This window comes from Xyrauchen texanus, chromosome 8 (genome assembly GCF_025860055.1).
Source record: "Xyrauchen texanus isolate HMW12.3.18 chromosome 8, RBS_HiC_50CHRs, whole genome shotgun sequence".
NCBI lineage: Eukaryota > Metazoa > Chordata > Actinopteri > Cypriniformes > Catostomidae > Xyrauchen > Xyrauchen texanus.
In genome coordinates, this window is record NC_068283.1 from 29,420,269 (window position 1) to 29,447,965 (window position 27,697).

The window sequence follows — 27,697 nt, forward strand, 5'->3', positions numbered from 1 at the left end:
ATGGGTCACAGGTCTGTTCTGATTGGGTTGTGGGCAGCTGTATTAAAACAATACTAAATGCATATAATAAAACTCAGCTCACGATATAATCGAGCATAGTTAGAATAGCAAATCAAATAGTCTTGTCAGCTTTAAAAGGTGATGAGAATGCATTTCCATTATCTTCTGATATATTCAATAAAGACTGTGTGCCCAATCAAACACTAGAGTATATTGGCGTAAATTCATTTGTCACTTGGTAGAAGCTAGCCAAATTAGACAGATGCCAACATTGATAGTGTGGCATGCCTTCATCCTTGAAAACCATGAACAAATCTATGCAAGATAAAAGGGAAATGTGACCCAAACGACATTAATTACAGATTCTCTTATAGCAAGTATAGGCTTGGTTTCTGCCAGTCAAAATGTGTTTTATGCTAGGAATTATTCGATGACAATTGTATGATAACATTTTGGTACTCTGGGTCGCTACATGTACAAAGTAAAATCTGGATCATGAAGCAAAACCAGTTGAAAACCTTGGCACTAATGTGTTGCTGTTTTTCAGGGTAATCAGGACGCCCCAGCACCCCCAGAATCAATGGCCCAGCCTTACCCATCGGCCCAGTTTGCACCCCCTCAGAACGGCATTCCTGCTGAGTACACGCCGTCCCACCCCCATCAGACTCCAGACTACCCAGGCCAGACCCCCTTGGCTGAGCACACACTGAACATGTACCCCCCAGCGCAGACGCACAGTGAGCCCAGCGCTCCAGACACCAGCATACAGGCAGTCTCTGGCACAGCCACAGTAAGCACTATTCTCTGTTGCTCTGTTCTGAAAAAGTGAGCTGCCTAAATAATTCTCCTAATCATCTAATAAATCACGTTAAAATTCTGACATCCTTTACTCAGCCTTATTTTGTTTCTACTATGGAACTAGGGCTGGGCGATAAGGCTAAGGATAATAACAAGAAAAATTCAAACTTATGGACGATTCACAATTCGATTTTTTTATTTATAAATGTACTCAAGTAAAGAGTAACTCCAACTTGATTGAAGTAACATGTTCTTTATTAGAATGCAAGGCAACCTGGTTAGAGAAATCAAAGTACTTTTCATTATAGGAAACATAGGTGTGCAAGAAGTATGCACAAAAAAGTGCACCACACAGGAAGTTGTCAACACAGTGTAAATGTAAAATAAATTAAAAATCTAATAATTTCAGAAATAATAGAATGTGAACTGAAAAAAAGACAATGTAGAAATTTATTATTGAGAAAGTATCCAGAAGTTTATCCAGAAAGTACTCATTGTATATCAAACCATTTGTGTGTACTGTGTAATCATAAACCCCATGTTGATAGAGTCCAGGGCACACTGAGCATCTTACAAATATGAAATTATTTATCATTACAATTCAACTCAAGCTTCCCAAATGTTGGCTATAAATGCATTACAGTGGTGGCCAAAAATATTGGCACCCTTGGTAAATATGAGCAAAGAAGGCTGAGAAACCAAATCTGCATTGTTTTTCCTTTTGATCTTTCATTAAAATTTTTTACAAAATTCTCCAAAACATGTTGGACACAATTATTGGCACCCCTAGAAATGCTTATGAGTAAAATATATCAGAAGTATATTCCCGTTCATATTGTACATTTTTTAGTGCACCTGGGTGACAAGGAGCATGAAATTATTCAGCCATGACTTCCTGTTTCATAGGGGTATAAATATGAGGTTACGCACAGGCCAAATTCCCTCAATCATCAATCACAGTGGGTTAGACTAAAGAATATAGATATGATGTGCTGCAAAAGGTTGTTGAGCTTCACAAAATAGGAAGTGGCTATCAGAAAATAGCCAAAGCATTGAAAATGCCCATTTCCAACATCAGGGCAATAATTAACACGTTCCAATCAACTAGAGATCTTAAGAATTGGCCTGGAAGAGGATGCGTGTCTATATTGTCTCCACAGTGAGCAAGATGGTTCAAGTGGCCAAAGAATCTCCAAGAATCACAGCTGGAGAATTCTAGAAATGAGTTGGGTCTTGAGGTCAGAAAGTCCCCCAAAATATATCAGACATCACCTACATCACCACAAGTTGTTTGGGAGGTTTTCAAGAAAAAAAGCCTCTGCTCTCATCAAACAACAAACTCAAGCATCTTCAGTTTATCAGACACTACTGGAACTTCAAATGTGACCAGGTTCGATGGTCAGATTAAACAAAAAAAGAGCTTTTTGGCACACCAGACATGAGTTTGGCATACACAGAGATGAAGTAGTCCCCAATGCCCACGGTTAAATGTGCTGCTGGATCTTGAATGTTGTTGGGCTGTTTTTCTGCCAGAGGTCCTGGACATCTTGTTCAGATACATGGCATCACAGACTCTATCAAATACCAACAGATAAAAAAATCAAAACCTGTTTGCCTCTGCCAGAAAGCTTACAATGGGACCTGGTTGGATCTTACAGCAGGACAACGATTCAAAACAAACATCAAAATCAACACAAAAATGGTTCACTCACCACAATATCAAGGTTCTGCCATGGCCATCTCTGTCCCCTGACCTGAACCCCTTAGAAAACCTGTGGTGTGAACTGAAGAGGAGAGTCCACCAACATAGACCACTGAATTTGGAGGATCTGTAGAGATTCTGTATGGATGATTGGTCTCAGATCCCTTGTTATGCATTAACCTCCAACCTCATTAGGCATTATATGAGAAGACCCAGAGCTGTTATCTTGGCAAAGGTAGGTTGCAAAAAGTATTGAATAAAAGTGTACCAATAATTATGGCCTATGTGTTTTGGAGAAAAATATTTATTTAATAATGATATATTTCTCCTGTTTAAAATGTTGATTTTTGTGATTTTTTAAATGAAAGATCAAAAAGGATAAATAATTATTGTTTTTCACAGCCTTCTTTCTCATATTTACCAAGGGTGCCAATATTTTATGCCACCACTGTACACTTGAAACATGGTAAAAGGAGCAGTTGATGTTTGACTCTCCCATACATAGCCTCTCCATATAATTTGATATGATGCTCCTGTGACTGTCACATAACTAATGCTTTTTATGGGTAAAAAGATAAGAAAGGAGACCGTTCATCATCATCGTAGACTGTGATTAAGCTGGTGTTTACAGTCATAATGGACAAAGTTGAGCTATAATCACACTGTACAATTTGACTGGAAATATTACAGGTGTCTTTTATATCAGTCTCCGTGTTTTTAACCTGTTATGTTCATCTGGAGCAAACACACACGTGCAGCTGATCAGATTTGGAGCAGGATTAAAACAAGCACTGTGAAAAAAAAATTGTCTTCCTTATTTAGCCTTTGATGGATTGATAATTAATCTAACTAAAGCATTTGCTAATATTTTCCTCGATTCCTCGATTAAATGAATATATTTTTAATTGTGTCAAAATGTAAATTCAAATTAATCATAAAAAAGCGAAGAAATCCCCCAGCTCTACGTTGAGCACAAAAGGAGATGTTTTTGACTTGATGTTTTTGTTTGATTGCCTAATTTTTCCATACAATGATAGTGAATCATGACTGAGGCTAAATTTCTGCCTAACATCTTGTCAGGTTTGTAACAACATGAGGGTAAGTAAATGATAAAAGAATTTTCATTTTGGATCCAAAACCATATTGCGCCATTAGCTCAGCAACATACTTACATGAAACTCTGTTGAAATAAATTCTGAGTCTGGTCTCCAAATCGAAATCAGTCACTTATGATGTTCCATGACAGTTAGGCAGTAGATGGCAGGCAGCTCGCTAGGTTTTGAAACAGAGCTTATTTTTCTCTCTTTATCTTTCTCTCTTACTCTTCTTGATAGCATTGCTCGTCACGGTTCAGGATTTTTGAAATGTGCTGTGGATTGAGGTGCCCCCTGTGATCTGCCCTCAAAGGACATCAGTGCCATAGCCCGCCTTAATATTTAATATGTTTTAGGGCATGAATAATTGACCATCTTTGTGTTATTTCACCATCTTAGAGTACAATTTTTTTTAGGCTGGTGAGGTTGGTTGGTCTGTTGTGGTTTCTAAAATAATTTCAAGAGGATATCTTGAAATGGTGAGAATCAGCATAGCTCTGCATAGTATCAAGATGTAGCTGTAGAATCTTGTTTATTAAAATAATAGTTCTTGATAGCCCTATAATTAGACAATTTGTTGAACAGACAGAAATGTTAAAATTGTGGCTGTGATATTATTCTGAGGGAAAATTTAAGCTTTCTTGCAGACAGAATGCAGACTGTCATTGCCTATACTACTTTAGTGTTCAAATAATGTTTTAGTGCCAGAGCAAAAGAAGGGAGCAAAGCCACATCTTGAAAAGCCCACCCACCCCCCTTCTTTCTCCTTCTCCCTCCTTCTCCCTCCCTCTCTCTCTCTCTCTCTCTCTCTCTCTCTCTCTCTCTATCACTTTCCAAGACTAGTGCTATAGAGAGAAAGGCTAACTTTACAGATGTCCAAAGCAATGGCTTCATCTGGCTGGAGCTGTTTTTAGAACAAAGAAATTTAATACAAGTGATCCTTCATCCGCAAACAAAAGAGTCCTAAACTCTGATTCCAACTTTGTGCAGATAATTTTTTGGGAGGAATCCACTAATAATGGAGTGCGCTCACTGACAGCGTTGTTTATTTGCACTCGCCGTCTCTGTTGTTTTAGCATCTTGATTCAGCACTGGAATTATACAAATCAGGTAACAGCCAAAAAACCTGTGCTGAACGCAACTTGCAAAGCATAATTCCCAATTTTGCGGATTGGTTCAGAGTGCTACGATGCCTTAGACTATCACCATCATACATACTTTGGTGGGACTGTACAGCATCAAGGCACCTGAATTGGCTCTTTAAAATCATGAAATACTGCTGCCCTGATCAATAGAAAATGTACACAAACATTCATACATTTTGCCAACTTTTTTTTATTAGTAATAACACTACGTTAATTACGACTTTTGAGAATAAAATGCATCTATAATAAGACTGATTTACACAGAAAGGTAATGTGTTTGCACTAAAAAGAATGACAATGACTACATTTAAACATGCATAGAAATTTACTATACCCTCACAGATAGTGCCTATTTCAAATGGATTTTGGGCGGTTAGTGAATAAGACTAAGAATAATTTTTTTTGTGTGAAATTAATTCCTTTGTTTTCTTTGTGTGGATGAAAAACAATCAGCCTTTAGAAGGACATTTTCAACAGCAATAGATGATTCTCTTCACTGTTCGGATATAGTGCCGAGAATTACCGCCTTATTCTCAGTGGCCAGCGTCTGTGTGAGAGCTCATCTCTTCTCTGAAACTGTTTGACTAATCTGTGTAGATGTCAGCTCAGTGTGACGGCTTGCTGCTCTGACTCCTGTCTCGCTTCATTGGCCCTCTTCCCCCATGTGCTCCAAAGAGACATAGCTCTGACATTCCCATCCTCACCCAGGGAGAGCGAGGGATGCCTTTCTGTAAGGGAGGGCTAATGGCTGCATATGTGGAATGGGCCTTCTCGATAGCATACCCTCAAGAGGGCAGATGTCACACGAATGGCCCAAGGAGGTCTATAATACCTGGAGAAAGCTATCTGTTAGCTTTCCCATACATGTCAGTGGTAGTTGCTTGTCTGGTACAAGACCCCCCATAAAGTACATGATTTGAAATCTTTGCTCATGGGAAACACAGATGAGCCAATTGCCTGATCTGTAAATGCCATGTGACTAATTACTCTAGAGCAACATAAAATATTGGCTGATGGCACCACAGCAATGTGCAAAGACCCAAGTCTTTCACAAGTGACTATCCTGAGCTCTGACATCTAAGGCAGCAAATGGAAAAATAAAAGACAACCTGATTTTATGAGAAGTCATAATTATAGTATGAGATTTCAAAATTGTATGAAAATGTGAAAAATTGGCTCGTATAAAAAAGGTGTGACTTTTACTCCCACAGAGACGAAGTTGCTTAGGAAGCCTGGATTCGAACTCATGACTCCAGTTGTGGTAGACAGCATCTTTGCTTGCTGAGCTACCCAGGCCCCAAGAAACATCATATTTTTAAATATATTTTTTAAATTAAATTGCGGTCAATGGATAAAGTGCAGTTACGAAGACCTACCAGCAGGGGCAAAATGGGCCATGCTAACAAGCCAAACACTGACGGAACAGCCCCCATCACCCCCTCTGATGCAGCTTTGAGGTCTGCTGATAAAAGTAGACTAATGGAAGATAGTGGAGGTTGACTCAGGCAGCTACTGTGCTTCATCCTTGTAATGTTGCTATGCTTAAAATAGCGCATCTTAAAAACAGCATCATCGCTGTTGTACGTTATCTGATTGCTGAGCTGTCATAGTGACTGCTTTTCGCCTCCGTGGTTCACTAAGTGCAGGAAAGACTCTCTCCTGTACCACTAAGTTTTTCGTTTGTACAGTATCAAAACTGTAACAAATGAGCACTGTTCCTCCTCAGCAAACGTGTTTGTTTATCCTCCACAAATGCTTGATTTTTCTCATGTAAAGTCAACAATGCAGCGAAATATGTGTCTGTTTTAATGAATGACTGTTAATGAATCTTTTGATACCAAAAAAGATTATCTGGAAGCATTTTTTGCATTTGTTATTGTTTTTTCTCCATGTTCGAGTCCTCTGCCAGTGAGAAGAATGTGGCACAGATGGCACACTATGTAAACTGTCAGCCGTATGCTTGCTATACGCACACACACACGCACACACTCACAGAGACACACACAGTCTGTATATTTACCTGGCATGGAGCCCAGAATTGTTTGAGAAAGGAATTAAAAATATTCCTCTCCTTTTAGCTAGGTTAAGTATGTAGCTAGGTTTGCGATCTTGGCATTATTCCGGTGATTTTTTTTCCCGCCAATACAGTTTAACAAAATGCAATATCAAATGTTCTAAGAGTATATTTAGTAGGCAAGTGCATCTTTCTCAAAAATATAAATAAACAAAAAGTCTATGGATGCTGTTATTCCACAACCCCCGCACTGAAAAATTCCTCAGAAAGAAAAATATTTTACTGGCAATTTACGCTTCAAGTCCTTGCAGTGATATGTGAGGTTATCTTTTTCTGTTCGCTTCTGCCATATGTGTGTCTGTGTGGGCTCTTACACTCTTGCGTCTGTGCCTGTGTTTGTGTTTGTGTGTGCGTTTGTGTTTGTGTGTGTGTGTGTGTGTGTGTGTGTGTGTGTGTGTGTGTGTGTGTGTGTGTGTGTGTGTGTGTATGTGTGTTCAGAGCACACACCGGCAGCCCTGTCACTGTTTTGCCGTTTAGCACTCAGTGTGAGATCAATGAATGGTAAACACTCACAACTCTGCGAGTCCCCAGTCAGTAACTGAGTAGGTCTCCCAGGCTGATCCGCTGTCCTCCCTCACAGCCTTGTCCTTATCTCTTCATCATTCCCTCACCTTTCCTACCTACAGGAAGTCTCTCACTCCCTTTTCTTTCCATCCCTTTCACTACCTTTTTAAGAAATAGCAGCCAAGAACTTGTTTTTTTATTGGCTGTCTTGGAATCTTTCGCAGTTTGTCATGATTAGAAGCAGGGTTAACAGGGTCATGCTATAAAAATGTAAGTAGTAGATACCAATAACAGTCAATATAGTTTCAGAATTCTCAAAGAAAGAAAGAAATGCTAATGAAGTCACTCCTTAAAAAAAAAAAAAAATATATATATATATATATATATATATACACATAAACTACCAGTAAAAAGTTTTGAAACACTTGACTGAAATGTTCTACATGATCTTAAAAATCTTTTGATCTGAAGGCGTATGCTTAAATGTTTGAAATTAGTTTTGTAGACAAAAATATAATTGTGCCACCATATTAATTTATTTCATTATAAAACTAAAATGCAATACATTCTTTTTTTCATTGATGACCAAATAATAAATAGAATCAGCCAATAATTGCCCAGCATAGATGGGAACTCCTTCAATACTGTTTAAAAAGCATCCCAGGGTGATACCTCAAGATGTTGGTTGAGTAAATGTCAAGAGTACATGTCTGCAAATTCTAGGAAAAGGGTGGCTACTTTGAAGATGTTAAAATATAACACAGTTTTTATTTATTTTGGATTTTGTTTATTCACAACATAATTCCCATATTTCCATTTATGTTATTCCATAGTTTTGATGACTTTACTATTATTCTAAAATGTGAAAAAAAAAAAAATTATAATAAAGAATGAGTAATTGTTTCAAAACCTTTGACCGTTAGTGTGTGTGTGTGTATATATATATATATATATATATATATATATATATATATATATATAACTGATCTTGAATATGCATTCAAGTGTTCAAAATCAGCTGATAACTGAATTGAGTCTGTACTTTGCACTACTGATATTTGAGAAAGATATTTTTTTATCTTTGTATTGACTTTATATCCCTAATTAGCATCATATTGTGCATCACACATTTTCAGCCATCAGAATTATGAAGAACTCAATCTTAATGCAAATTTCCCTCAGCAAGAAATGTTTGCAAAAGCAATGGTTGATGTTGTAAATTTCAGCATGAACTGTAAGAATTGCTCTCAAGAATGAGGAATGTTTTGGGATGTGAGTTTTACTTTGGGTGTTGGCCCAGCAGGACACTAGCAGACCTTATTTTAGTCCTATAGATTTATTCCCATTCCGTGTGTCATACCATCACCCTGATATCAGTCTCTGTGGCCCCCCTGCCCCCACGGCAACTAGACAGGATGAATCGATTAATTGATTTCAGAATCAATTAATTGAGCCATTAAGGCAGCCATATGCACAGTGCATGAAATTAGATCTTTAAGATGGCACATATGGTCGCTGACTGCTTCGTGTCTCAACCTATAGATCGGCTGCATTCCGTCCCAATCTTTTATTGAAAGCGCAGTAAATGGAAAAGCATATTTCCAATTATAATGCCCCAGTTGTCTCTACTGCAGGGGCTGCTTGCCTCTCGATGCCATTAAACCAAGCATCTCACAATAGGGAAAATGCAATTTTGTTAAAGCAATAAAGACGGCACACATCTTGTCAATTTTACATTGGATGGTTTACTACACTGCTTTAGCGTTTTATCTTCAGTTCCTCTTTTTTCTCTGGCTTGAAGAGTGGGTGTTCTTTTGTTTATGACTTGTAATAACACAAGACAGATTTTTTTTTCCCTTCCACTTCTGCAGCCTTTCATGTATTGAAAGACCATCATTTTTCAAATGCTCTCTCATGTGTTCTTTTTTTATTTCTTCATTGCAGGCGGTTGGGTATATCGTGCCGCCTGTACAAACATTATGATGAAATGATATTCATATTTACATTCCCCAGCAAGCCGTTCTTTATTCTTCATTTGAGCTTTGCTTTTGGAATCTTTCTGTTGCCGTTTTTGTCAGTGTCGCCCTGAGCAGTGCCTGATTTAAATAACAATGTCACACACAAAGGCAAACGGTCCATTCCATCAGCTGTAATTCCAATGAAGCTCACCTTAACAGACCTGAGCATCTGTAATGTCAGAGAAGGAGTTGTTACACTGGGTCACTCGGTCATTCTTTTGTTCCAGACAATATGATTTCCAGAGCGGTTGAAGCATGACAGGATAGCTGCAGTAAGCAGAAAGTAAAAAAAAAAAAAAGAAAACTCTCTGGGCATAACTGTAAGCTCATGGCAGAAACCACAAACCTATCTGAAGCTGTAGGAAGGAAAATAAATGCACATAATGTGCAGGCTAGCTGCTAGGAGTAGAATCACAATATAATATTTTTTTACTTGGAACTCAACCCAAAATGTAGGGTTATGTACACAGCCATGTGACTTAATACGTTTAAAAACACTTCCTTTTTTAACTTAAAGGATGCAACTAAAAAGATTAGCCCTAAAATGCATATGTGGTTAAAAATGACATAGCTGTCTTTTATAATGTGTATCTGAAGTGGTCTTTTCATCTGAAAAACTCTCGAAATGCCTCAATTAAGGTGCCTTTGACCATGTGAACTGACTATTATAACATTTAGGGTTTTAAGATAGCAGCATCACTACCCCTAATTTCCATAGTAGGTCAAACATGATGTAAGAACAATGGCATTCAATGCAATAAAACTGGCATTTCTCTGGTAATACATTTATTGTTTTGTCATTTCCATCTATTATGTAATAATATATCAGTGGCATAGCTAAGGGTGGGCTGGGATGGGCCTGGCCCACCCAAATTAGACACAAACCCACCCAGAATATTACAGATTATACTATGATTTCAAATATACACTTATAAAATTGTTTAAAAAATTCAAAAATGATGATTTCTGAAAGTTTGAAAGAACTGTTTGAATGTGCCACTTGTAATAAGTCCTTGTAATATAGTATATGTTAAAAAAAACATGATCATATTAATAATTGTGTGTAGAGTACAAGTAGCAGTAAAAAGTAGCAATAAAAGTTGTCATTACATATATGTTTTCTAAGGATATAAAGTCATGTATGCATCTAGGGAAAAATTAATAATAACAAATAAATGATACAGTAAGTGTGGCATTGGTGCAAAAGCATCTTCACAATATGTAACACTTGAGTTAACAAAAACTCAAAGTGGATGGTGTGTCTGATTTATTTTTTTGTATCCCATCACAAATATAATGGTGTAAACAGTATAGCAGAATCTCTACTTCGAACATCACACAGTATATAACGTCATAGTGCCCATCCCTAGTGCCATCGTGATAACATACACACACACACACACACACTGACACACAAACATAAACAGTGGAGAAAAATAGAAAGTCTCCCACCACAATACAGTCATACAAGTCATACAAATACAGTCAGACAGAAAGAGCCACACACACACACACACACACACACACACACACACACACTGAGGACTAGGTCTTCTCGTCTTCCAGGCAGCGATCCAGAATGAGAGGCACGTAGACACAGGGAGCAGCCAGCAGTCATCCGTGGCCAGAGAGAGCAAGAGAAAGCATGATATAGTAAGGCAGCCATGTCACATTTCACCCATTGCCCCTCCACAAGGCCACCCCCACGGCCCCAACTCCCGCACGCACCACATTACGAACTCGGCCTCAAATTTGTGCTTGCGTGCACTTAACATATGTTTTTCATATCTGCCTGAGAAAGGGAGGCTAGAACAGGTGGTGAAAGATTTCACCAGATATATTGTTAAAACGAGGATGTCTTGTCTGGCTCCCCGGGAGCGCCCGAAGGTACTGGCACAGGAGACTTGACTGCGCATCTGTGATGGACCCAATCATAAAAAGCCCCTTGGTCCAGCTACCATGGTCATGAAAAACCTGGAAATATCATGGAATTTTAAAATTGTGTTTTTCAGGTCTGGAAAACCACTTAGAAGAAACTGGACTTGTAGGAAGTAAAGTCTTGTTAAAACATTTTTTACACTCTCATTAGTTTATTTAATCTGTCTTCTAACAGTGTCCAACAATGTACCGGTATGTACATGCTCCACAGGGGATATATGTCATTTTTGTTGTTTCTTCTAAAACTGATGAAAATTCCAACCACAATGTCATTTTCATCACGTCTCAAATTCTGTATTGTGTTTAACTGAATTCTGTGGTGGAAATGATGGTGATGGAAATTACGTTTTTAACCTTTTTTTAATACAATTTGATGATTCCTGTGTCTTGATAATGCTAATATAATAGCAAACATTTTATGTATAATTTGATGCACAATTAACTAATATTTTTTACATTTTTGCAAATTTGGCAACATTACAGCTTGATTGAAAATGATGCCCAATCAAAAATATGATATTTAGTCATATTTGTGTTCTTCAAACATCACTTGTCTCATATATCTCAGGCATGCTCTTCACAAATACTTTTGTTGACTTGGTTAATTAGATCTCCAATAAAAAATAATAATGATTATTATTTATAATAATATTATTTCATTTATAAAATAATAATTAAAATAGTTTGGTGTGGTGGAAATAATTATTAAAAAAAAAATATTGAACACATTTTCGCACAATTAATATTGAAATGGTTTATGTTAATTTCTCTCTTTAGATTATCATAGTTTTAAACATGTAATAAATTGTATTTTGATTATAGATTTTCATATTTAAGTATATAAAGTCTTGGTCTGGGACAATGCTAAAACAGTAAAATCGGTACGTAAAAGGCACTTCAAATGTACCAAAAATAAATTATGAATGCACGGTAAAAAGTTTCATATAACAAAAAGTTGAAATGTGAATGTTTAAATAAAAATAAAATACTGGGAAATTAAATTGCCCCAAGTGGAAGAAATGCAGAGTTATTCTCAACAAAATTTTTCATCAGCAACATATTGCTGGTGTGGGGAATAAAACTTGATCGCAAGCCATTTTGATTTCTAAGTTGAGAGCAAATAATTATTTTGAGTTAAGTCTTTTACATGAATTGGTGTAACCAGTTCACAAATCCATCTGAATTATTTGTTAGAAAATCAGTCTGAATGAACATAATTTTTAAAAGAAATCCTTAACCAGTAATCACAAAAGACTGGAAAGGACATCGAAAAGTCACGAAAACTCATTGGTCAAAAAAATGTGGCAACCCTGAAAAGCACATCACTGCAGCAATCAACACCTGTGTGCAAAGACAGCTGTTTTTGTCTGCATCTGAAAAACGTAGTCCTATCTTTTTGATTTTGACTTCAAGTTTAAAGATGGCACATCAAAATTTGCCAGTTCTACAAACTGAAATTCTCAGCTTTTGCTCTCTCCTCCCCTTTTTCTACAGCAGACAGACGATTCAGCACAGACAGACAGCCAACAGCAAACACAGTCATCTGAAATCACAGAAATCAAAACACAGCCCAAGAGGCTCCACGTCTCCAACATCCCCTTCAGGTTCAGAGATCCAGACCTCAGGCAAATGTTTGGCGTAAGTACCTGCTCTCTTTCTTTCTCTCTCTCTTCTTTCCAAACACACAGTAGACGGTGGCCATGCAAGCACAGCTGAAGCTAGGGTCTGAGACATGTGCTAGTGTGCTGTCTGACTGCTTGTCGGATGGTATTTGAGTTGGGTACTGTCTTTGATCTGGCTCTAGCACATTTTGTAGGTTTTGTTTTTGTAGTTCAGTATGTCCCCTGTGGTGGTGAAAAACCTGGAAATCATACTTTTAAATATACATTATATACATTTTACATTTTCTAGTGCAGAAAAGTCATTAAAATTTACAAAATCTTAGAAAGTCATTTAAAGAAAGTAATTTCTATAATGGGTGGTCATGGTCTGTGGGCATTAAAAATCCCAGGGCACTTCTCGTAAAGAGTAGGGGTGTAACCCTGGTGTTCTGGCCAAATTCCCCCATTCTCAATCATGGCCTCCTTATAATCCCCATCCATTAATTGGCTCTATAACTCTACTCTCTCCTCTCCACCAATAGCTGGTGTGTGTGGTGAGCGTACTGGCTCATGGCTGCCGTCGCATCATCCAGGTGGATGCTGCACACTGGTGGTGGTTGAGGAGATTCCCGTTCACAGTTTAAAGCACTTTGAGTAGTGTCAGAAAAGCGCTATATAAATGTAACGATCATTCATTCATTCATTAAGACCTGAATCAATACGTACTGTAAATGAATTAATGTTAAGTTGTTAGCTTTCATTTACCTTGGAGCAAATGTAGGTTTCCTCACTGCTGTTATACATGCTCATTTGGGAATGATGAATAATAATACACTTTAATTCATAGCATGCTCTTCTCAATATTTATTTAAAGATTTATTTTTAAAGAAAGAAATAAAACACTGTATATCCTCTCTAGGTACCTCATATCACTATTACAAGTGACCCATTGAATTAAAATATTTACATATATATATATATATATATATATATATATATATATATATATATATATATATATATATATATATATATATATATATATTCTTTTTATAATTTCGATAAAATCACTCTTAAAACACACATTACTCCCGTAGGCTCTCATTGTAAAAAGGCAAATGCTTGTCAGAGAAATAGCAGCAGAGCAACAGTTGCTAAGGCAGGATTGGTCAGAAACTCTTTTAAGGCAGGGCTTAGCGAAGGGTCAAATGGTCAAATCAGTTCACAAATCGGTCTGAAAGATTCATTTGCAAATTGGTCTGAATCAAAATGATTTTAAAAAAGAATCCTTATCAAGGAATCGCAAACAATTGAAAAAAAGGTCATGAAAATTCATTGGTTCAAGTGTCAAAAACCTGAATATTTGAAGTCTTCACAAACAGTGTGTATAGCAAGTGTATACATTTTTTCTAACCATGTAATTACACGTGAATACTGTAAATGCCTAAAAAAAATACATGTAAAATTATATGTAAAAGCTGATATTTATGTCTGTTTTCTTTACAGCAATTTGGTAAAATCTTAGATGTTGAAATCATATTTAATGAGCGAGGATCAAAGGTATGTGTGTGACTTACTTCCTTTTGCATGCTCTCATTTTTGACCAGTGATAAATGTGCAGTGGATAGCTTTGACTTAAATTAACAGAATATTTATTACAAAAGGGAAATACAGATTTTCAGTGATAAGTTACTATTGCACTAACCAGTAATGTACAGAATAAATCCTTGTTTTAGTCATGTTCACATATGTAATGCAATCTCATATCAGCTGCTGTGCTACAGTTATTAGTACCCTGTTCAGTGGAGTGTGTGGAAATGTGTTTGGCACTTGTCATTGTTCTCTTATGGTGTCAAATGAAGAACATTCTCTGCTGTGCTCCGTAACTGACAGTGTTATTCAGTGTTATGACACTTAGCATCATTCCTGTGCACAAACAATTTTCTTTATTGAACTATGAATTATGTTCTTCTGTTCCAGCTGGGGGAGATAATGATGCATGATAACAAGTTCTGTAGCTCACAATCCTTTATCATTTGTCTTATGAGTTTTTTTCTTTGTTTTATAACGTTTTGTTAGATGATGTTAAATTACAGCACTTCAATCCGATAGATTTTATTTCCTCTGTAAAGACTTATTTTTTCCCTTTCTTGAATTTAGTTTTGAGTGACTTTATTTTTCTTAGATGTACCATTTCATTTCATGTCTCCTTAGAGGTTCTAACAGAACCCGTAAATTATGGTTAATTGTTGCACATCTCGATGCTTTGCATGGTGCAGGAGAAAAGACGAGAAGAAAGAGAGAGGGGTTAATGCAGCAGCAGCTGTTTTTGTGTGTGAGAATGGCAGAGGTAGAGCCACAGTGGATTTTCTTGAGTGTATGACTGAATTAATAATATGCATGTTGTTCTCCCCCCTCCCCTCTCCAACCTGCATGCAGGGTTTTGGTTTCGTAACTTTCGAAAATAGTGCTGATGCGGACAGGGCCAGAGAGAAATTACACGGCACGGTGGTAGAAGGTCGTAAAATAGAGGTGCATGTAACATATATTTCCCTTCTCAAAATTTCTGTTATTTCTATATTTTTAAGTTAAGTTTTTCTGTTGTCGCTCTTGTTGTTGTTGACTCTTGATTCTGTTTTCAGTGTCAATGTGTGCCTCACTCTCATCTCACTATTTTAGACGCATCAGTCATCTTCTCCTGTGTGTGTGTGCTCCTCTCTTACTCCATCTTTCCTTCCTTCCCTCCCTCCTCCCCTCCCCACGCTGCATTCCTAATATGTTTCAGTTATTCTAAGATATCAAATGAGATATAATATGGTCCTCTCTGTTATCTAATTGGTTTGCTTTAGTTGGCATTCACTTGTGTTTATTCAATTCTTTTCGGTTCTGTTCTGTTCTATTCTGTTCAGTTTTTTCCTTGTTTGAAGCATATTTTGGCTTAATAAGCAAATGGGTGCAATAAGTCGTCTGGCAGAGTGCAAACAGCATTTGTGTGAGGTCTTATTGCAGAGTTGATGAGGGATATGCGGTTAAAGCAGCTGTAAGCCAACAGCACTGTTAATTGGCCCTGAAGACGCTGCACAGAGTATACAGAGCAGCTCTTAAATCACAAACCTTAAAATCCACAGCTCATGTTTGACTTATTTTACACTCTAGATGAGACACAGAACACTGCAAAGTATCAATATATTAATCAGTTTAATTTTTTGTCAAAATATCTTTGCATCCTTTAAACAAAATAAGTTTACTTGATAAGCAAAAGTGTATAATATATAATATAATAAGCGATGATGAGACTTTTTAAGAGACTATATCTTGAGTTATGTTGAATTAAGTGTGTATTTTTCTTAGCCTATTAGCAAATTGTTATTTTACTATTTTAAGCCAAAAAAAAAATAGGTATATATTGCTTCCATCAAGGTACACTGCCCCGGCAGCTTTCGCTGTTGCACATCTCCCACTGAGCGTGTTTAGATGCACTCTACAATATGGAACCTCCCTCCAGTCTGGAGGATATATATATGTATACTGTATATATTATTGTTAGGTTTATCCTTAAAGAAATTAAGGTTAGAAAAATACTTAATTCAAGATATATTCCCTGAAAACAAGTCTCATTATCTTATTGTATGTAACTTTGCTTCTCAAGCAAATGTATCTTGTTTAAAGGATTTTTAGATATTTTACTGAAAGACAAGACAGAAATTCTAAAGATGTGAGCAAAACAGCAAACTAAAGCAGGTTTAAGCAACTGTGGGTGTCATTAATAATGATGCCCATCAACACTGTCTCAAGGTGTTACAATTTGGCTTTTTTATTTGTTTTTATTTATAACAGTGATTCCGATATAACATGGTGCCACCTTTCAGTAAGATGTTGCCTATTTTGCCTTCTCATTTCCCCCTTTTCCAACGGTAGCTGATAGGCCCCTCACCAAACTCAGTAGCCATGGTAACATTACATACACACGCAGGCGATGGCAGCGACTGGTAAGTGGAGAGAGCCATCTGCCATTTCACAAACTCCGCGCTGATACCTCGTGACTGTTTTTTGACTTGATGTTGAGTTTCTTGATGCTGTTTTCTCTTGGTACGCGTGTCACTTGAGTGAACATTTAGCTTTCTGAGAGGCTCTGATTGGACTGAACTGAATCGTGCACATCCTACTCAGATTCTGAACTCATGATTATGTTAAATAATGCACCCTCTTTTATATCTTTTGTTAGCTGTCCTTTAAGCTTGAATTATTTTTTAGTTTTTTACTTTAATTTCCTTTCTGATTATTATTCTTGTGATGAAGCACAAGGCTTTTGGAGTGTTGAATGCTAAATGTTGCTTCTTATTTTTCAAATTGTACTTCAACTTAGAATTTTTAGTGTGTGTTGCGCAATGCCAAACTTTTTTTTTATTGTTTCTACATTTTCTTTTTTTCCTCTTAACCTAGTCGTTCCCTCTCCACTGCATGCTTTGTCATAGTTGATGCCTTTTGTTTGTTCAGTGCATTTTGTGTGTTTCCGTTTCCTCAACGTTCTTCAACTTGATCACCATTTGACAAGGCATGCTGAAAACTCTTTTTATGATGAGACTTTTTTTAATTTTTTTGCTTTGTGTTTTTTTTTTTTTTTTTTTACTGTTTGTTATGATCTGTAATAATGTTGAATGTGTTCAAAATAATAACTGTAATGCATGCAATATTTGTTACAAATATTTTCAGTATTTCCAGCTTTAGCTTCAGTATTATTCTTGCTCACATGTGCCTCTTTGTGATCAGGTTAACAATGCAACAGCACGGGTTATGACGAATAAAAAGACCGTCAACCCATATGCAAACGGTAAGTTAGAGTTCCCTTTGATGATGTCATGTTTTTTTAGATTCAAATAAATATTAAAAGACCAAAATATATCATCCAGGCTTATTAATTAGCCAATATTTTGGCATTTTGAGAGGATCTGCATCAGCTGCTTATTTAGCTCATTAACTGTATTAGTAATTACACAAGTTGTTGTTTCCCCTTGTGTCAGTTTAAAAATCTATCGACAACATTGTCAATGGACTTTTGCACAATGCACATTTTCCATTTTCAAATATTTTTAAGTAAATATTGTTTAGCTTCAGCAATTTTGTGTTCATCTCATTTGCGATTCCTTTGTCATGAAAAACTAGCGTATTTAATTTCTGCACAAATCGTTCATAAATCAATTTGTACGTACATTGGGTCTCATTCATGAACATTTTGTAAATATATGAAAAAATTTGGAGTAATTTACACGTAAAACTGAGTTTCCCGAAAATTTTCCACCGGATTCACGAATGCTTCATATTCCCAAGATATTTTAGCAAAACGTGTGTATGTTAGGGAATTCGAAACATCCGTCAATAGAGCGCACGTGCGCATTCATTCAACTATAATAACCAACGCACATGAAAACGCCATTTAAGGAAAGGTGCGTACACACTGCCAGCGACATCGTGCGCGACAGCGACTCAATACCATTAATTTTCAATGGGAGCACAACGACTTCCGGCAACACGAGCTGTCACGACCATTGGCGCTAGATGTGGGCGTGTCCAGCGACGCGACAAAGTTGAGAAAAGTTCAACTTTGGAGCGACTAACGGAAGCGACAGCCAATAGGAGAGAAGACGGGAGAGCTCACGTGATCCTTCTCTCTCTCTCAGCTCCTGCAGTAACGGAAAGATGGATGAAAGGCTAATTCATTTTTAAGAAAAATACTGCGTGGAAAGGTGTATCTGAGATCACAGGGATTTTATGGACTCAGACAGACCGGCATTTACATTTTCGCCGCAGATAAACAGCCGCTCTGGCAAACAGCACGCCTTGTTTCTCATTCATCTTTGATATAAAGCATTTTATGTACTGATTCCATTTATATTTAGTCTTTTCCCTCCAAAATGTTTGTTTTTAGCGGCAAGAAAAGAGATTCGCTGTCAACAGCAATGGAATGACATCCGTGAATGTCATTTATAAACGTTACTAGGCAACCAGTAGTGGGAATGCCCACTAGCGACTTCACTGCCAGCCACTGGCGACCTGCAGCGATAAAGTCGCTGGCAGTGTGTACGCACCTGAAGGCTTCAGACCCTGAATTGGAAGTTATTTAACGTATGTGTGAACAGTAATATATTTTTATTTTTTTTATGGAGTGCATTCATATTGTAAACTATTGAGTCAGCAAACACTTGCATGTTCATTCTAAAAAGAAAGTGAGGAACTCACTTTTGCTGTCATCAAAGGTTCTTCTTTGAATTAAATAGTCCAAGAGATCAATACAAATTTTTGACATGAAGCTTTAGTGTAAAAAATGCTAGGTTGTCTACCACCTGGTGGACATGGTGACCACCATTACCTTCTCTTTTTCAGTTAAGCGCATCGCCGGCATCATTGGAGAAACTCCAGGACTGTAACATTGTAACAGTAAACATTTTCAAAGAAATTGATAGAAAGCCTGAAAAATGCTGATTTGCAAGCTATATGACAGTGTCTGGGCTTTTTCTTTCTTTCCCCCCAACCCTCAGTTTTTTTATTATGTTAATTTTTAAGGTTAATTTCATTATTAGTACATTTATTCATCACTTATTTAATTTTACTTTTATCAAAATTAAGTCATGGCAGTTTGTTTGAAAGAACATAACATGTTTTCATTTGTAAATTTTGTTCGTACCGACTAACATTTTGAAAATAAGAAATCTTTCGTGAATCTGAAAATTTACGTCAGACTGGCTTTATGAACGATTTACACAAAAAAAAATTATATTCATGTTTCATGAATGAGGCCCATTGTCCCATTGAATTGAATGTGAATATTTTAGTAAGAATGATTTAATTTATTTAATTTGTTCTGTTCATTTTTCATGAATAAGTCCCATTAAATTGTATTTCATATATATTAGCATCATATTGGCCACCCTTCATATCTTTAGATATCGGCATCAACCACTGACAAAACCATATCAGTTGACTACACAAGTAAGTTATTTTCCAGACAAGCAATAATGGCAATTTATTGATAATTTGGGGTACAAGATGATTAGAGGATAGACTTTTAACATCTGGCACCTTTTAACCTTAAATGTTTTAACCTCAAGCATGAATATTTTAACCTCAAGCATGCACCTTCACATACAGGCAACTTTTCTGTCTTATTCACAACTTGAAAAGGCCCACCAAATAACATTCTGATTCAACATGAGGAACATACTACATAAGAGTCCCGTCTGATGATATGAGGCTTGGGTCGAATATATTTCTGGTATGATGAAGGCCAAGCATCTGATTGTGGGTTCTGATAGTCCTTGATGAGCAGCAGTTGTGGCCACGCCAATTCTGAATGAGTGCCCTGAGACTAGGAACAAGGGATTGCAATATTTGAGGGGTCAGATGCAAATTGTGAACTAGTTTGAACATATATGCAGTGGAAGTGTCAAGGCAGGAGGAGCTAGAGATTATAGATATCATTATGCTACAACCGCACCCGCGTAGTCTGTTTTGGAGTGTTTGAGAAAAAACATTCTGCTTGAGTATAAGCGGAATCTAAAGGAGAGGAGTAAGGGCTTAGTCCGGTAGAGGTTCGAAAGGTGTGGGCAGGGGATGAGAAATATACTGGTGGAGGGACAAAGTCTTTGGAACTCCTGAAATGAGATAGAGAGTTGCGATTAAAAAGAAAAAACCTGGGAATGTGCTTGGCAGAGAGAATGGGGTTCAGTTGGTGCTCTGCCATGTCAAATGTCTCAGTAGGGGCTAAGGGCCTGGAGGAGGTTCTGCCTTTGATGATCACAACAGCGGTGGTGGTGTTGTAAAAAAATTATGATATGTTTGCATGCCTGGGGGACCCCATAATACGCTGGCAACAACGGGGTACATTTCGAAGATGTGGATGAAGGGGAGCTGGCGCAAGTGGAATATTAGATTGGCCATTTCCCTGCCAATCATGTTCCTATGCAGTAGCCTCAAGATCTTCAGAGGGTGTGCGTCTGTGAAAAAGGACATGCCGTCTGAGGTTTCTGGGTTCTGTTATGGAAAAGGGAAAATCAGTTCTGGTTATTAGCAACAGGGACCAAATTTGAGGTTAAATCGGCAGAGGACGTCAATAGATACATTGTCGGAGTGTTATCGATGAAATGGCTAGCATGAGGAGATGGAGCGGCCTTTATGAATGATGCACATGGCTAAATGAGGTGACCCAAAGGGACCAGAGATTGAATATAGAAACTAGTGCCCGACCGATTTATTCTGCAGACAGTGCAGAGTTAAGCAGTGCTGAGTTAAGCGGTGCCTTCACGGTAAGTTCCTAACTGGTTTGTAAAATACATTCTAGAAAGTTAATGAACAATGACCCCATAATTTTCCCTTTTCAGTATAACTAATATAACATTTACCCTGTCCCTAACATCCATGTCACTCATGTTTCTCACATCTGTTTGCTATGTTAGCCTATAGTTTGTCAGTGCAGTCAGTAACGTAGCAGATTGAAAGAAGTGGTGGATTGTGACTGTTGAATGTTGATTTCACGCTATGTTTAAATCACCTAGTTGGTGAGATGCATTGCTAGAAAGTAAACAAACAACATCCATCTTTTACTCTCCATGACAACGAGCTTATAGCTAACTAGCTAACCACGTAGCTACTTTCATACTTTGTCAGCTGAGTTGAAGCTAATGTGTAAACATGTATTCACCAAACTGTTTTGTTCAGGATTTGCAGTTTTGTACCCCCTTCAAATGAACAATTCCACTCGTTGCATTTACAAAATATAATTTTTAAAAGTCTGTTTTTCTGTCGTTAAAAGTTTCCCCCGAACTTGTATAGCAAAATGCAGTGTTACTGTGCTGCCGCTGTTTATCTCTTGACTCGGCAGGTGTAGATGCAGAGAAGCTGTGCTTCTTGTTTTACAACCTGCTCCTAATTGACTGGCAGTATTAAAATAGTCAGCATTTGACTGATACTATACAGTACTACTGATGTTTATTTAGATATTTATTTAATTTATTCTTTATTTAAATGGTCAGCAATTGACTGATATTAAAGAGTACTGATGTATATTTAACTATTTCTTTTATTTGAATGTATTCTTTATTTTCTTAGTGTTCATTTCTAGAATTTGTTGATAATATTTAATGTAAAATATTCTGTGAAAAAAATTTTGTTTAAGAAAGCAGTATTCAGAGTACCTTTGCATAGTCATATCAGTGCACAATCCACATAGAAAAGGTCTGTTTTCATTCCAGCTCAAAACTTAACTATATTGGCCACACTATCCGTAATCTGTGAATTCTCCCCTCTAAAATCGGTATCAGTCTCAAAAATCCAATATCGGTGGGGCTCTCTAATAGAAACGGAAACTACGCAAATGGGAGGAAATGTGAACTATTGATCTGTCCAATTAATAGAGAGGCTGGGAAGCTTGCATATGGGGGAAATAGAGCTCAGTGCCGGAAATTGAGACACATAGAAGGGCTGTGGTTTTTCCACTTGAGAGGGTATGTTTAGTTTGTTTGAAAATTTGTTTAAACATCCAGGTGGTGTTGAGAGTGGTACGGGAATAGAGGATGGGAGAAAAAGCTTAAAATATTGGAATGCGGATCATAGGCCTTAAGATGGAGATTTAAATATGCAAACTACTACTACAGTCATTTGTGAGCTGGACAGTCAAGTACAATTTGCTACATGATACCGAAATGAGCACGGGTGTGAATGGCTTTTGAGTATGACTTATGGAAGCATCTTGATTTTTGCTCTGGAGAGGAGGGCACCGTGCCTAGCCTTGAATGGGGTTGAAGAATGTAGATGCAAAAGATGCTTAAGCTCCTGATAAAGCCTGTAAAACCAGCAGCATGATGCATGGTCCATGACATGTAAAGTTATAGTCGACTGAATATTCGTTATCTGCTTCGCAATAATGCTAATCCGGCACGGTTTTATCCAAAAGTGAATGAATCTTACTTACCTGCTACTAAATGTAAGCTGCCCTGACCGAAAATATATTTACAGTGAATAGAGCGAAAAGCAAAAACATTGGTAACTTTAAAAATCGATAAATGTGTTTAGGCAATCATGGTTGTAGAAATAACGTGGAAAGCATTAAGAAGGAGCTTATAACTTACCAGCAGGAACAGAAAATTTGAAGTAGCTTTTGAAATTTTAAATGCTGTGAATACTAATCCAGCACATGTTTTATCCAATGATTAAACAAAACCTTACTTACCTGCTACTAAATGCAACAGCCCCAACCATGAATGCATTAAAAGTAAACGGAGCAAAAACTGAAATGCATTAATACTTAAATTAAAATGTAGCGTAATTAGCCTCACACAGTTGTTAAATTTGTGATGAGCTGTGAAATTTGGAACATTGATAAAGCCCCAATACTTGAAAGTCCCCATTGATTGAAACGTGGTCCGAACAGTGATAAAAGAATAAATGATTTACGGAGAGACATATAATACAAATTTCTGCACTGTAATGATGCCTGAGTGAGTAATAAAACATGAATATACTTTGAAATAGGAATCACGCCCCTGAATGACTGATCATATAAGGCAGCAAAATGCATTACACTGATATTGAAATTATCTGATGAAATAAGGAATACAATGGCGGAGCCTACCGCTAGGTGTCAGAGGCACGCAACAACAGTAGTGCTTCCGTATCTGAATGGAGTGATGATACCCCATACAATGAGCACTGGGCATAATGACATGCATGAAAAATAGATCTTGATTCCACGATAGGGGTACAGTTGGGCATGGAAAATGGTGAATGAATATGCATTGTGAACCTTAACCGAGTTACCCTCATAGCCTGCCATTAACTATGACTACTTTTGAAATGAAATATTGACTCTTGATTTTGATATTGATGCAGATGATGATTATGATGAAAAGACAACATAGGCAACAGAAAGCCTAGACCAATAAACCGTCCTCTGAATGCATTTGATGGATATGATTGAGAATGTCATGGTTAATGTCGTAATCTCCGATCCCTGAGGGAGGGAACGAGACGTTGTGTCGTGTGGGGACTTCCTTTGGAGCCTTCTCTCTCTCGTCTCTCGCATAGGATGTGAAGTGGCTGGGGCTATCTTAGCGCTATGAATGTGTCAGGGAAGGCAGTCTTTCTAAGTCCTATTCTTTCAGGGGGAAAAGACCCTGTGGAGGCCAAATCCTGCCCAGGCTAGGGAGAGGTAACATGTGGCAAATACACCATGAGGGTTGTGAAGCCGTACGTGGGAGTGGCACAGTGGTAGGTCCTGCCTAATGAGGGGGGAGCTCTACAAACACGGTGACCGGGGGCAGTGGAACTGCCCAAGGGAGACACGGGTCTGCCGACAGGGGGACCGTACCGTGGAAAATACATCACGGGGAGTTGCCTGAAGAGGGAACTAAGCCCGTGGAGTCCTACTCCAGTACAGATCACCTGTGGCTCGTAGTGGGTCTGGATGTGAATTGCTCTGCTAAATTCGCAGGCCAGAAGGCTAGGGAGGAGAACATCCAGGAAGCGCTTAGTGGCTAATCTGGGAGAGAAGGCGCACTGGATCAACTTGGTGAAGGGCGCTGTGTGCAAGCGGAATACCCGGTCGGTAGTGCCACGTTACCCAGTTCTACCGGTTTGGACCTGAAAAAACACGGGACGAGACCAACTCAACCTTGAGATTGTAAAATTGGGTGTTGCCCAGCCTGTCAGGGTTTGTCAGGGAGTACCAGAGCGGGCAGTAGGAGTTGCCCTGGGAGGCAAAGAGATCTAAGTGTGTCGAATCCTTCCCAAATCAGCTGTACCACCTGGGGTGTACCACCTCCACTCTCCGCTGGGCAAAACCTGTCTCAACAGCGCGTCCACATTCGCGTTGCGGTTCCCAGGGATGTGAGTGGCGCGCAGCAACCTGAGTCGCAGCTTACTTCAAAGGAGGAGATGGTGGGCGAGTTGTGAAATATGACGAGAGCGCACACCGCCATGGCGATTTATGTAGAAAGGAGGAGATGGCAGGCGAGTTGTGACATATGACGAGAGCGCATGCCGCCTTGGCGATATATGTACGCTACCATCGAGGTGCTGTCTGAATGGATCAAGACGTGCTTGCCCCGAATTAGTGGGAGAAACCTACGCAGGGCAAGAGATACAGCCAACGCTGTCCAGGAGCCAGCGGCAGCGTGCCGATTGCACACAGCACCCCAACCCTGATGAGATGCGTCTGTGGTGACCACGACACTTCTGGACACCTGCTGCAAGGGGACTCCATTCCGCAGGAAGCAGAGGTTAGTCCAAGGGTTGAAAGTCTTGTGGCATGAGGGGTGATTTTCACACGGTATGTGCCGTGGCGCCATGCCCATCTCGGGACTGGAGTCTGTAGCCAGTGCTGAAGCAGTCTCAAATGCATCAACCCGAGTGGGGCGACCGCAGCTGAGGATGCCATATGCCCCAGGAGCCTCTGTAATTGTTTTAGAGGAACCGCTGTGCCGGGCTCAAAGAGAGCGAGGCTCCTGAGCATTGAGTGAGCGCGCTCGTTGGTGAGGCACGCTGTCATTGAGACCGAGTCTAACTCCATGCCGAGAAAAGAGAAGCTCTGAACCGAGGCGAGCTTGCTCTTTTCCCAGTTGACCTGAAGCCCTAGACGGCTGAGGTGCCTGAGCACCTGGTCCCTGTGAGCGCATAGTAACTCTCGAGAGTGAGCCAGGTTGCGCCAGTCATCGAGGTAGTTGAGTATGCGGATGCCCACTTCCCTTAACGGGGCAAGAGCTGCCTCGTGAAGACGCGAGGATACAGGGTTAGGCCGAAAGGGAGGACTTTGTACTGATACACCTAGCCGTCGAACTGCTGGGTGAAGTCGTCGACGGTGTTGCCGAAGAGGCCAAGCTGGGAGACGGTGGCGTTGAGAAACCGTGATTTGTCAACTTGTGCATCTCAACCATGTTCAGCCAGAGGTAGTGCTCCTGGACCATGATGGTGGCCATTGCCCTCCGAGTGCCTGCGCTGTGACCTTCGTGGCACTGAGAGCGAGGTCCGTGGCAGAGCGCAGTTCCTGCAGCACGTCGGCATCGGGACTACCCAGGTGCAGATCTTTGAGTGCCTTGGCTTGATGGACCTGTAGGAGAGCCATGTCATGCAGGGCGGAGGCAGCCTGTATGTTGGCGCTGTAGGCTTTGGAGGTTATTGATGACGTCATCCTACAGATTCTGGAGGGGAGTACTGGGTGGTCCCGCTAGGTGGCGGCATTCTCAGGACACAGGTGGATCGCAACCACTCTGTGTACCTGTGGGCCACGAAGGCTGTAGGGAGGACAGAGGGTTCCAGTCCAAGCCCACGCTCACGGCAGCCCGGGCAAGCATGTCGGCCATCTGCACGTCAGCCTCAGACTAGGCGGGCTGGCCCGAAGGCGGCAGCCCAGTCGAGTCCTCCACGTCTGATGCCTGGATGCTCTCCGATGCAGCGGCGATGTCGTCATCCAATTCCAGGGTCTCAAGAGAGAATGCCGGCTGGCTGTAAGGCGAGCCGCACTCATTCCGAGCTTGGACGGAAGCGAGTGAGCGTGTCGGGGGTCTGGTGGTTCGTGGGGATTTACCTGGCGAAACCGAGCCCGTTGTCACCCCCTTAGTGACAACGGGCTCGACATGGGGGGGCAGCTGAAGTGGCATTCACCTTAAGGAAGGAGAGCCACGACTGCTGCCATGGTCATGTCCTCGCAATGAGTACATGAACCATCCATGAATGCCGGCTCAGTGTGATCGCTACCCAGGCACACGAGGCAGCGTCTGTGGCCATCGGTCTTGGATAGATATTGACCACATCCAGGAACTACACAGGGGCGGAAAGGCATCTTGAAAAAGACGCATCCTAAAAAGGATGATCAACGCCTGCTGTGTATTGCTCTTTTATGAGTGGAAAACTCAAACTCTTTTAGAGAAAATAAAACTCTTTTAGGAGGATAACACTCTTTTAAACAGTGAAAAGTGCTGTCGAAGTGCCAAGGGGTGTGGACTGCACAGCGTGCAGAGAGAGAGAATGCAAGCTGAAAACATGCCGTAGATCCAATAGCAGTGCTTCTCGCTAGAAGATGGGAGTGAAACAGTGGTGAACTCAGCTTTGCTGTTGTACAAGCGCTTGGCTCCAAAGATAAATTCTGACTGACAGACGCACGTCCGCTTCCCTTTATACCTGTATGTCCGGTGGCGGGGCATGCTAATTCTCTCTGCCAATTTCACATTGGCCTTTTCTCAAGTACAGAGGTACACGAGGCTCCCAAGGAAGACACCTTGTGTCACTTAATTCGACACAACGTCGAGTGAGTGACAGAAGGGGATCTTAGCTTATTTATGTTGGGAGTCAGCTGTTGCCTTGAGCCGATGATTTTGACGGACTTGACGAGGAGCCCTTTCCTTCCTCAGCGGGTTGTGCATTCCAATTGTGGTAGATGTGGTGGCTCGACTAAGTGAAGTCTCCTACGTGACTGAGATATGGATTAAGATCCGGGTTTGCTGATCGTAGGTTTGATGAGGGGCAGAAAGTTGAGATGAAGCGGCGGCATCATTGGGGAGGGAAGGCAGGCTTCCCTAGATGTTATGTGAACTGGTTCAACTGTGGTCTGGAGAGATCGGAGTTGACGGAGATGCCGTAAACATGTCTATTATCATTTCAAGTGGGCTGCAACCCCACTGAAAATCTGGAAAATGTAAATGAGGTGCTGCTGATCCTAGATAAAAGGTAAGGAGCAGTGACTAATACATGTCCTGAGCTGGATGTTAGTTTGTCGGGGACCGAGTCGGACTCAACGTCAGACGTAGTGAGCTATAGAATGATCTTGCCGTGTTGGCA

General features: G+C 39.6%; 1 protein-coding gene across 9 annotated transcripts in view; it reads left to right on the forward strand.

Annotated features, from left to right (window-relative positions):
- LOC127647278 (RNA binding protein fox-1 homolog 1) overlaps window positions 1–27,697 on the forward strand; it is a 425,943-nt gene that overhangs the window by 333,757 nt on the left and 64,489 nt on the right. For 8 of the 9 annotated variants that reach the window (XM_052131435.1, XM_052131437.1, XM_052131432.1 and 5 more), the window contains 5 exons: window positions 548–790; window positions 12,768–12,911; window positions 14,381–14,434; window positions 15,314–15,406; window positions 17,645–17,705. In XM_052131435.1, coding sequence (XP_051987395.1) covers window positions 548–790; window positions 12,768–12,911; window positions 14,381–14,434; window positions 15,314–15,406; window positions 17,645–17,705 — 595 coding nt within the window. The remainder of the gene's footprint in view (window positions 1–547; window positions 791–12,767; window positions 12,912–14,380; window positions 14,435–15,313; window positions 15,407–17,644; window positions 17,706–27,697) is intronic. The other variant, XM_052131433.1, reaches the window with a different exon arrangement.